At 37.7% G+C, this 12859-nt stretch overlaps 1 protein-coding gene across 1 annotated transcript; it reads right to left on the reverse strand.

The window, feature by feature from the left end:
* Positions 1-1557: 1557 nt before the first annotated feature.
* LOC128019827 (arginine and glutamate-rich protein 1-A-like) lies at positions 1558-7859 on the reverse strand. Its single transcript, XM_052606093.1, has 4 exons — positions 7337-7859; positions 6077-6302; positions 3877-3960; positions 1558-2700 (listed from the first exon to the last, which is right to left on the reverse strand). The coding sequence occupies exons 1-4, from the start codon at positions 7624-7626 to the stop codon at positions 2536-2538; spliced, it is 765 nt and encodes a 254-aa protein (XP_052462053.1). The 5' UTR covers positions 7627-7859; the 3' UTR covers positions 1558-2535.
* Positions 7860-12859: the final 5000 nt, after the last annotated feature.

The raw sequence follows: 12859 nt of genomic DNA on the forward strand, positions 1-12859 counted from the left end.
ACGAATCGTTTTTTTTTTCCTCCCCTTTTTTTTTCTGATTGACATTTACATTGAGATCTCTTTAGATATAAATGGCCCTATATCAGTTGAAACATCTCAGCCTAAATAAATAATTTAGCTAAATGTCCCAAATTCTCATGACGCTCCGTGAATGAAAAACAAACAATACTTCACACATTCAAGATAAACTCTGAGCAACTTCTCAGGTCTTTGAAATCACAGGGTCAGGACGATGTTTATTCAGTTTCACGTGAATAACCTCACTGTCCGCGCGGTCCCTCGGAGCGTGATTAAACACAGCAGGGTAGGCTACACTTACGAGAAAACACTCCTGCTGGCCTCTACACGCACAAACAACAACTAAGTATGGGCACCTCTCGCCAAACTCTACGCATCGCTTCTCAGCAGATCATAATAGCCGTTATAACTTATGACTGTCTCTCACTCTGTCTTCGAATCACTGAAAGAATTGTGGGATCGAACGCGCGCAGGGCTCGAGCAGCCGAGCCCAGTTTCGGCGTTACACCAGTCGTTCATCAGTGCGGCATTGTTAACTCTGACAGTGACTAATACATACAAGTCTGCTTCATGCGGGCTCGTCAAAAAATCACACGTCTGTGTCACAAGAGTTTGCCAACATTTCCATTAGCTTCTCACACAGGCCACATGAGAACCCGAGGAAACGGCTAGAAGTAACCTCGAGCTGAATCTACCAGAATCAGAAACAAAACTGAAAGGGAGATTAGGTTATAGGCCTTTAACCTTTAAGATAAAGGGTTAAATTCATAACATAGAATTAAATAAATTACGGGGCCATTCCCGAAATGGGTTGGAAAAATGTGGTCTTAAAAGTAAAATCTTTAGGATTTTAAATACTCAAGTGTTAGCCTTTTAAAGAACATTGTGCCATTAAACTAAATGTAAACTTTGATTATTTGTTGGAATATAATTAACATTAAAAATAATAATAATAATTATAATAAAAGCAGAAGACTATGGTGTTCATTAGAAAAATAACGTGATATTTCTAGAAATTGCGTTCTGTACTAAATAATGGAAACATAATAAATACTGTCCATTTTTGACTATAAAGTATGATAAATTGTTTAAAAAATACACACTTGAAAAACTCAACTTGAAATAATGTTTCTTCATCTTAACTTAAAGGATTTAATGGTAATGGTTTACACATCTGTTTTTGAGAAACACTTTTTCATGGAATGACCTCACTAACCTTTTAGTGAGGGCAGTTTCATGGGATTATGTTTAGTCTAACACTGATTCTGCACTTCAGATGTAAGACAGGTCAAATATTAATTCAATTTTACCTCAACTAGCTCTAAAACTGCAAACACAGTATTTTTTTTATTTTTTAAGAGTTTAGATTTGATCGTAATTATCATATAAAACAACAAATAGCTGGTGTGTTGCAAAATATATGCAGAATTAAAATAATTGGTCAAATTAAGCAAGTGAGCAGTTATTCCCAGAAGAGACACCGAGGCTCTAAACATACTCTTTTGTGGTTTGCATTCAAGAAACATGATTCAGGCAATGTTGTGTTGATGGAATTTATTGGTCATTACACTAAATGTCCCAGTTCACAAGGAAAGGGCTAATTTCCAGCAAGACAAGAACACCCTCTAGCACACACACACACACACACACACACACACACACACACACACACACACACACACACACACACACAAACTCGCTCGCATACACACCCTAACTAGTCTTACCTGTGATTCCCGATTTCCTTAAGGTTCCAACTGAACACTAGACACATTACAAGACTTTGCAACATTGTAACCTTTTTTTTTTTTCCAACAAAATGTTTGTATTGTGAATGCCAATTAAGTTCTGGTCTCACATATGTTCGACATTTAAAAAATGAGCGATTTAAGTAAGGTGTATCAAAAAGGGCAAATGTTCTCTAGGTTACAATGCTATAAATGCAACTCATATCAGGTGATTATGGGAACAATGTGTTAAGCAGCAGTTTTGAGATGTTTAGTCTGGAATCTGAAAAAGAAAAATCTAAATGCTCTCACACATACAATCACTAATAAGCACAAAACAAATTTTGCCAATTTACATTTTTCAAACCATTTTTGTGTACACCCGCTCCCCCAATGCTTTGAATGTAAGAACCGCAGTTAAACTGAGCTTGTACCAACAGAGCTCCCAAACCACTGATATATATTGACCAACCAGCCAAGCACACTCATATAAACAAATATTTACACTTATTCATTCTTATTAGCTTGCCATTAAAAATTAAAAATAATAAATGGCCCGTGTTTCTGAAGGTGCATCCAGCATAACAGTGTCAAATATCAATACAACACACTGAAAATAAGCAGATGGCAGCTGATCTGCAAGTCTGTGGTGGTGCCTGCAAGTCCGGTTTTGAAGCGTGAGTTTTTCCTGGGTTTACAAAGAGTAATTTATGTGCGCAGACCTCTGTTTGAGACTTCGATTCACTTCAACATGAAGCACACATTCAGAGAGGAGAGGAGAGGAGAGAAATCACTCTGTAGCTTTGAGAGTGAAGGAGAGGCGAGGTCGGGACTTGCCCTTCCCCAATATCATCCTCTGTTCCTCCTTCTGTTGTTTCTGCCTCTCCTGCTCTAGCTTCATGCGTTCCTCGTGGATCTTCCTCTGTTCTTCCACAATACGTAGCTGATCCTCAGCCTGAAACAAACAAACACAGGAGCAAGTGTGACTTTTTCAATCAGCCAAGACAAACAGGTACACTTAAGATCTTTTGATACACTAATACATAAAAATTTTACCTTAATTAACAGAATGGTATGTACTAATGAAACCATATACATAAAATGGGGGCATTGCCAAGCATCCATTTTGAAAGTTCAGACTAAACATTTCAGAAAGGGCAGGTTCGACTATAGCGCTACGCAAGCGGAAAAAACACTTGAGCATTCACAATGAATTTACACAAAGACCATCGAAACGCTTCATATCAAAACCGTGAGGGTAAACATTTTTTGTCCATTTTGAGGAAGAGCGACTTTATGGTAATACAAAAGGGCACAATTCTAGTGACCTTGAAACGTATAAACGCGAAAACCAAAGTATCTTCACAAATTTGTTATCAAAACTAACATTAGAGCTTTTGATTCTTATTGTACTTAGGATTGAATATTAATCCACTGGTTTGATCTCTGCATGGGACAGTGTATATCAGGGTTCCCTCCTCCAAGACTATTCCAGATTATTAAATATTTAAAAGAATATTATTATATTGTTAGTTACTATAGAACTTTCTAAAACTTTTTAGATTTTGCCAGTTCCTAGGAGTTTTCAGGCCTGTATACCATCATTTCCTGAGAGAAACCATGATATTTAAAAAAAAAAAAATGAAATATTGATATCATGTTAATACTACATATGCAACAACATCGTAAATAATTCAACAGCAAATGATATGGTTGGCACTCCAATATATCATAGCAATACTGTACCTTAATTTTATTTGCTACCATTTATAAAACATTGTTTTCCAAAATGTATATAAATAGCACAATAACATCATTATTGTTCATTCTTTTAACCACAATAATAGTAGACTTCAAATCTTATAGTGACCCTCATTTCTGGTTTTCTATAATTATGGCAACACTGTCATGCATAATGGAAAAATAAAAAAATAAAAAATATATAAAAGACTTTTCATTCAGACAAATCTAAATACCCCCAACTTAGAGAGCATGGTGTAGAAGCATACTCATTAACTATTACATTTAAAAAAAAAAATTGTGTGCATATATTTCTCATTAGTTTTTTTGTACATTTATATTTTATGTTCTGTTTTTGTTTCTTATTTGGTTGACATAATAAAATATGTACCAGCTTAGCCTGTGCATCAGCAATCTTTCGGTTGTTTTCTTCCAAAATTCTCTCCAGCTCCTCTCGTTTGGATTTTTCTTCCTCCTAAAGGAGTGAAACAGTGACATGTTAGCATGGAGAGACAAATCCACTGAAATAAGTCCCCCACTTGCACAGTCAAACACGTCTACACTCGCACAAACAGGTACCAGCCAGCGACACACTCACTCGCTTTCACACGCTCACCACATTTCACATTCCGATCCGCAGCATCAGATGTCTGAAGCTAACCTCTATGTATGCAACAATGAGCAAAAAAACCCACCCATGGATGTATTCAGTCACACCTTTAATCCCCACCACGTTATATGTAAATACACATCCAAAAATCCATTTAGGCATTCATTGACATCCATACAGAACAGGTATGTAAATACAACACATCGACAACTAACGAAGAATCTCATTCGTTTGCAGATGAGAAAAAAAAAAAAAAAATCATTCAGCTAGTTCTCTCTCTCTCTATTATTATTATTATTATTTTATTTTTCAGCATCCATAAGCAAAAATCTTCAAAAGAAAATGAGAGAGAAAAAGAAAGATCAACTTAAACAAAGGAGAGAGTGAATAGTAGTGGCTCACCAATGCTCGTATACCTACGCCTTTCTCCTTTGACTGTGTACTGTACCTACACAACTGCTGATTAAAGGGGTGAGTATTTACTGCCTGGTCCCGTATGTCCCGTCCTGGACAGCGCAGCACCTCCCCTTTAAACATTTCTGAGCTGCTAGCACGAGCTAGTGCTCTTACATGGCAACACCACATGCAGTATATAGCACAGTCCAGGAAAATGAATTATGTTAATCATTCAACATTACCGTGAGGGGACGTCAGGCTATTAACGTTAAACGATGTTAAAGACTGCAAAAAAAAAAAGGTGGGATCATTCATTAGATGTGTTTGCTTGAAAACAAGAACAGTGATGTGTAGGCGTCTAAGCTCAGTGGTACAGCAGCATTGAGTGTGGATGTTGTAGTGTGTGTCTGCATGTTTTTGCATGTGTGTGTGTGTGTGTGTGAACCCAATACGGCAGCACACCTGATAGAAAGAAAATTGTGAGGACACAAAAGTACATTTGAATCGATGCACTTTAATGGCGTCAAAACAGAAGAGTCGAAGAAAAAAAGAAATAGCAATTAATAAATATAAAGCACATATGACAGAAATGGATGAGCAATAAAGGGAAGGGTAGAGCGTTTTTTTATCGATGGTGTAAATAAAGACAAAATCATCCTATGTGCAATTTCTGAACTACAGCAATACCAATTCATTTAATGGTTCAGTACCAGGGCTACAGATGATGGGCACAAATCTAAAATGTACAGAAGGAGGGCACATATCTGACCCTATTAGTGCTGAGCCGCTGAATTTTGTGTGTGCTTGTGGAATGGAATTAGTTTCTCATTCAGAACTCATTTTCTCTTTACAATTAGAGCACAGTAATCCTGCTTTATGGTATGGGTGGAATTACAAAATATGGATTTAGCAAATTAACTAGTCAAAGTGCAGTCTACAAAAGCTCTTATGTGTTTGTAGCATCCAAAACAACATTACATTTTGACCTATCAAAGTGTATAATTGTGGATGTTCATACTGAAAGCTCAAGAACAAAACCAGGCATGGTTTGAATGCCGAGTGTCCTTTTTAAGAAAAGCATTTTAATGAAGACAAACAGTTTCATACATTGTTGACAGTTAAATGATAAAAGATACGAGTGAAGAGAGCAGGGTAGGGGTGGAATATAAAAGGGGAGAGAAAAGATGGGAAACATAATATTGGTCCATCACAGCCGTGGCAAAACGTTCACTTGAAACCCCCAAGAGTGCAGTAAAGGTGTGTGTGATTCAATCAAATCACGTTGATGTATTACAGAAAAAGTGCAGAGCTTGTCTGTCAACAGAGTGAATGAGGAATCCATCATGCGATGTCATTAAATATTAGTGTTCCCTAGACAGCAGTTCAACTGAAGTGCTTCAAGCATTATATCACACCTTGATGAATAAGTTGCATTTTGTAATTCATTGTATTCCACACCCAATAAATCGTGCTACCCTGCATCTACTGCTATACCTGGGGGGGAACCCATTGTTAAGTTGTGCCACAGCTGCGCGTGTACTGTTTGTGGCTGAGCTCCGCTGTGTTCCGAACGACCGAGCGTTACCTCTCTGGCTTTCTGGGAGTTCAGTTCGGCCTGCCTCTGCCTCTCTAGCTCCTGCAAAAGCTGTGCCTCCATGATGCGCTTCGCCTCTTCCACCCGCCGCAAGACCTCATGTTCGATCTCATCACGCCGCTTCTCAAGCTCCTCCTCTACACGCCGTGCCACAAGCTCCTCAACGCGCCTCGCCGTTTCCTCCTCAATCAGACGCTCCTCGATCTCCAGCTGACGGCTGTGGAGGACACAAGAGAGAAAGGATCAAACATTGCAATTTCAACAGCAAACCCTTACATTATACACATTGATAAAAAAAAAAAAATAAATAAATTACAACATCATGATCAGGGCTAACAGTAAAGAATTAATGTGGTTGCAAAATCAGGCCAGTAGTTCCCTGCCTTAACAACATTTTTAATTTTAACATGAAAACAAACGAAACATGGATTTCTGTGGAATTTTTTCAGTTGTCACAGAAAGCCAAATGTTAAATTGTGTATTGCACAAAGATGCTTTGCTGATTCCTGAAGAAGAGGCAGATGATACTGACAGGCTCCACCTGTGATCTGCACAGATCTAAAACAAAACACATTGTGCATGGCACGCTCTGACATCATAGACCCACATGATTACAAAAGTATGTTTCAACATTATTTACACTTTAAGCATGACTAAACCATTAGAGGAGAGCAAGCTGTCACACCTGGCCTTAAGAAGGAACACAAAAACGTAGACACAACACTGAACCAAGTGACCATAACAATGCCCAGAGCCAAAACAAAAATGTAAGAACAGCAACCATCTTTTGATTTGATTTCAGTGTCACGAAACTAAAGCCTCTCTTTGAGTTTTAAAACACCCTGAATGTGGTTACAACGCACTCGGGGTGTAGCTCAAGCCTGGGGCTGCAGCTCTTCTCTTCCTGTTCTTTCACTAGAAACCCCCTTTCCTTCTCTTCCCCGAACCTCTAAACATTATACCGGTGGTCTTCAATCACAAAAGAAAGATGTCAACAATCTGTGATAGATACAAAGACGTATCATCTAACATGGCCAGCAGATCTCAGTGTTGAGATGTCCTGATGTGTGACAGCCTCAAGAGTTCACTGATTGGTAACATGTCGATTTTTGCACACTAGCTCAGTATATTATGTTCTTATCAATATTAAACAACAATTTGATCTTGAAGTATGTAAGTGACAAGTATGTCGAGACATAAGTGAGTAAAGCTCCCTCTCCATGAATATATTATGACATAAAGATAGCTTACATCTTCATTTGTCTCTCTATCTCTGCTCTCCTCTCCTCCTCTTCTCTCTTCTGTTTCTCTTCGGCGTTTCTCTTGCTCAGTGTCCGGCCGAACACGTCCGTTCGGCTGGGGGGTGAGCCACCTCTGTCCCTCTTGCTGCCTGACCTCGAGCGGGACCTTCTGCTCCTCTTCGGTTCCTTTGACCTGCTCCTTTTCTTGCTGGATTTGGATTTGGATCTGGAGCGGCTCCGTTTGCGGCTGTGTTTAGAGTGTTTGGATCGGGACGAGCTGCGGCTCCGAGAGCGACCCATATTTTGCACGAATAAATCAGACTGACACCGCTATTCGGGGTCTTATGAATGCAGCAAGATCTGCAACGACCGGATGCGAAATTATATTACGGTCACCTGTATAACTGTTCAATATTAGCCTGTTTACATGAGAGTGTTTGTTGTTTTCTGCTCCAGTGAATCTGCGGAATCAAACAATATGGCGAAAGCCTCCAGTCTTCCTTTTCCCGGAATGCAACGGGCTCGTTTCTTTTCGGATATTTCCGGACTAATGCCGAGTGACGTAGCCTACACGAGGTCACTGGAGTCAGCTGAAGCGTGAAGGCACTAAAGCTCACTGAAAGCTACTCTGAGGTATCTTCACACAAAGAGCCAGGCACGTGCACAGGTAGGGCTCAACCTGTGCAGAGCACATGCCCTTTTTGCCCTTACACTCCGAAGTGCCCTTTTTTTGGTGTTTTTTTTTTTTTTTTTTTTTTTTTTTAATGCTATTGGTCACCATTTACGTCTGTATGTTTGTTTTACAAATATTTAGCAAATGAAAGTTCTTAAAACGAGCTTGTGTAAATCTAATTCGATCCTCAAGCTGTCAGTAAGCTGATAACTCCGCCCCCTCTATATTCATTGAATCAACTGAAGTTCCACAGCAGCCGCACAGTAGACAACAGCTGAGCTGAACAGTTTTGCGAAGGGTAAATAAATATCTTGTTTTTTGAATAAGTACTACTAAACACTATGTCTATAAAGGCTCATATTTTATTTATTGGATGTCTGTCTGACTGACTGAGACATGTGGGACGTCGCCTGAGAGAGAGGGCTAGCATTTGCCATCTAGTCATAGCCAATACATAGCCAACACTTAAATAGCCTGGGCATATAGTAGCATTTCATCTTTTATAAAATGCGATTTTGGCCAAATGCATTTTACCACAGGAAAAACTGAGCGCTCCGTCTATATAGCTAAAAAAACTAGTTTGTAACCTGTAGATGAAAATGTAATGTGATGCCGACAGCGGCAGGCGCCGTCGCCGTTTTAATGACGGACAAAAAAAATAAATAACATTTACACGCATTCGCTGGTCAAAAACGATATATTGATAACAACAAAATATACTTTGTTTTTACCATCGGAAAATCATAACAGGTGCGCCCCCGCGCTGTTTCGAACTGGAACTTACACAAAGCGACGAGTGATCCTCGTCACCTAGATAACTATATTTCTAAGAAATTTCTTCTTTGATTTATGATTGCTGATACACTTAATTTTTTAACATTTAGGATAATCATGTTATGGTATACTCTCCGTATACTCTCTGTATAAAAAGTAGTAAAACATGGTTTTACTACAGTAATGTAGTAGTAACAAATTTTTTTTTACAGAAGATCACTGTGAAATCTTTATATTTTATCATGCAGAATGTAATTCATGATTCATTCCAAGGCTTCGTTTATTTGATCCAAAATACAGCAAAAACAGTAATATAGTGTAATATTTTTACAATTTTAAATAACTGTTTTCTATTTGAATATATTTTAAAATGTAATTTATTTTTGTGATCAAAGGTGAATTTTCAGCATCATTACTGCAGTTAGTACTCTTCAGTGTCACGTGATCCTTCAGAAATGCTTTTCACTGCAACTGTACTTTTCACACTATTTTTATTTATTTTTTCATTGCTGGCTTATTTTAGGGAAAGTGTAGTGAATAGGAGACCTTCAAGAAACCAACATCCATGGTCCACCACAGTATCAAATTTTTGCCAGGTAGGCGGAAACATGTTGGATAGCTATGTTATAGTAACGGTATGGCTATAGTTTCTTATAATCTGGAATTGAGTTGTACCGTAGTGTTGGACATAATTACTTAAATTATATTTCAAAAAAGTTAGTCCAAAATACTTGACTCATTGCTCACCTTCCCCTCTTCTCAATGTCATTCATAAAAATGTTAACCAAATAATACAAATTAGCTTATGAAACCAAACAGAATAGCTAAAAAAGAGAATATATATAATTGATATAAAAAAAGGGAGGGGGTGCCCTTTTTCAGTTTCAGCACATGCCCCTCAAAAGGTCTGTGCACGGCCCTGCAAAGAGCTGTCGATGACTGCAAAGCAACAGCCATTTCAAACAACTGCAAACCTCACACTATTTTAGTTCTGCACAATGCATTATACACGGTATACTGTTGTGGTTGTGGAAACAAATCCTAAGGTCATCCAGGCGGTCATGCACAAAAAATGGTCACTGTCCAGTCTCCACATAATGTATGCAACAGAAATAGTATGAATATTATTTCTTTAAGCCAATCAGTGGAGTATTGCTCTTTATTGAAAACTTTTTTTTTAAGTAGTAGCCTAAGTGAAACAGTATTCCACACTAAACAGTATGCATTTTTTTTCTTCTTCATATGATCTCATCACATTGTGTAATAGGGGTTATGTGCAAACGGGTCTTGTTGCTTTCGGTTCTAGTGCTTGGCATATGCTTCGTTAAATATGAAGCCATTTACTCAAGATGCCTTCAAAGTACATAGTTATTCTTTTCATTAACATTTTCACTAAAATTTAAAAAAACGTCAACTATACAAACAGCTATTATTTCTGAATATATATATATATATATATATTCTGAAATATCTAAAAATATAAATATAATGTATATTATAAAATACTACTATAACAAGGTAATGTTTATTTTATTCTTATACTCTATATTTTTTATATTTTATTGACACCTCACACATCACTGATGTGTCATCACTGCATTTTCTTTAATGTATTTCTATAATAAAATAAATATGTGATATTTCTTATTATATAATCAGCATCAAACAAAAAATATAGTTCTTATTAGTGATTAAAAGAGTAAAAATATATATTAAAAAAATAAAAATATGATTGCACAACCATCAATTAGGTGGCAATGCATATTACTAAGTATATAAATTACCACTGAACAAAGAAGAAGAAGAAAGAAGCAGCATGGCGTGCTTTTTCTTAGTGTTTCATAGCGTCTCTTAGAGTTCCATGGTGACTTGTTGATTGGTCGCTCTGTTTAGAATGTCTTGCTGTGTTAACTGTGAGCATACTCTTGAGTTGACTGAACTTACTCCCGGACGCGTTTTTGGAACCAGCATACCTCAAGTAAGCAAGGTTTGGGTTAATCAACCGAGAGTTCAGGGTTTATTGTATGTGACGGTATGTTAAAGGGGTCATATGATTAATTTTTTTTATTGGTGTTAAAAGCTCTTGGTGCATAAAGAAGATCTGTCAAGTTGCAAAGAATAAAGTCTCAAATAAACTCTCCTAAAATGGCTCGTTTAAACACGCCCCCACATGTCTACATCACTGTGTGAGAAGATTTGCATAAGACCGCCAAAATGTTCACATAAAGAAAGAAGGCATAACTTTTATTCTCGCTGTAAAACTGTTGTTGCAGCCGCAGCCATGTTGTGTAGATACTGTGTGATTTGTTGTAAAAGCGAAACTACTTTGTTTGGACTTCCAAAAGAGGAGGATATCTGCTTCATCATGCCTAGAGCTGATCCGTGCTGGTTGCTGAGGAAATACATCAACATTGCGCCGTGGATCGCCAGATTGGGTTTCACCGTGGACGAAGCGGAGTCCAGCCCTGGGTCATCACATGTGGTTGCCGCAAGCCCAATGTCCACTACTTCATCGAATCCACTGGCCGTCATACACTAATACTGATACTCACTCAAGCCAGTATCAGATACCACTCCCTCATCTTGCTGGCAATAATGGCTCAAATATGTGATTTATGACCTGGAGCCAGTTGCATAAACATAGCCACTATGTTAAGAATCTGTCTTAAGAACTACACTGAAAAACTAGTAGTTAACCAAGCAGTAATGAGTCTCACTTTTCAAATTAGACCATCTACCTTTTCATGTAACTGACTTTACAATGTTTTGACCAGTCTTGAAATTAATTGATTACAACTTTTAATACAATTTATGCAATGGGGACCTGGAAACCGAGTTTTAACCATAAAATCACTTTACCTTAGTGCAGTGGCGGCTCCAGACAATTTTGATTGGGGGGGCAATGGGGGGGTCCTGGTCTTTTCAAGGGGGGTCTCATGAAAACCAACAAAAAATACAGTGGACACGGCTAATAACTGCATATTTCTGCTACTAAACAACAAAAACACCTTTGCAATGTAAACAAATGACAGGCTACATTTGTTATTCATATCCTTCACACTGCACTTTCATGTCAGGTATATTATGCATTTTTATTGACATTGATATTTTTACATTTATTTCCAGAGATATATTATTGAGTTTACAGGCTAAAGTGGTCTTGCTGTTGTAAACACTGTTGCTATTGTAGAAAAAATATTTGCATCACATTTAAAATCTGAATTGTTTTTATTTTTATAATGATAATTCAGAGAATGAGAAAATCTGAATAAGCCTTACCAGTGTTGTGATAATTATTTTTACGTGTTAAAAATAAATAAGTACTGTAATATAATAAAAGTTTATTCAAATAACATAAAAAAGACCAGACCCCTCGATGCCTGTGAAACTTTTCTCCCTCAAACAGCACGCTAGTGTTACTTCTACACTACAGGCTACACACAGCAATATAAACAACGTATCTGCATGTTCTCACATCACATCGTTCTTGTAAAATAATAATAAGTAAATAAACATCAAAATCACTTCGCTGAGAATGAAACACCACTTACCAGCTGCCACGATGTTGAAAATATCCTCTAGCAATTAAAAAATGCGCGTGCAGCATGAGGAATCCTCCCGGTTGGATGAGGTCGTAGTCAGGTGAACTGTCATCATGTTGGTCATTTTATTTACGGCTTAATTATTATTAATAAATTGTACTAATATTATGATTGGGCGTGGGCAGGCATTCACAAAAGTGTATGTTATTACAAAAAAAATTGAGGAAATTTTGCTTTGACAAAAGGGCACTTAAGGGGCAAAGGAGCAGGTGCTCAAGTGAACCGGTTCTTTCGGACAATTCGATCAAATAAACCAGCTGAAGAAAAAAAATGGTTCACCGGTTCTTTTGCGCTCGATGTAATGCCGTCATTGGCGATGATTGCCCTTCATTCAAGCCTTTGGTTTACCCGCGCTTATAACATTATCACAGAATCAGTTCAGAATCAATCACCAAAAGAATCAGTTCGGTTCAGATGCGCTCTGTGTCAGTCTGCTTCACGCTGAATCACGCATGCGCAGTTATCATCAGCTCATCTGTTCTCG

The sequence above is a fragment of the Carassius gibelio genome, chromosome A9 (genome assembly GCF_023724105.1).
Source record: "Carassius gibelio isolate Cgi1373 ecotype wild population from Czech Republic chromosome A9, carGib1.2-hapl.c, whole genome shotgun sequence".
Classification (NCBI taxonomy): domain Eukaryota; kingdom Metazoa; phylum Chordata; class Actinopteri; order Cypriniformes; family Cyprinidae; genus Carassius; species Carassius gibelio.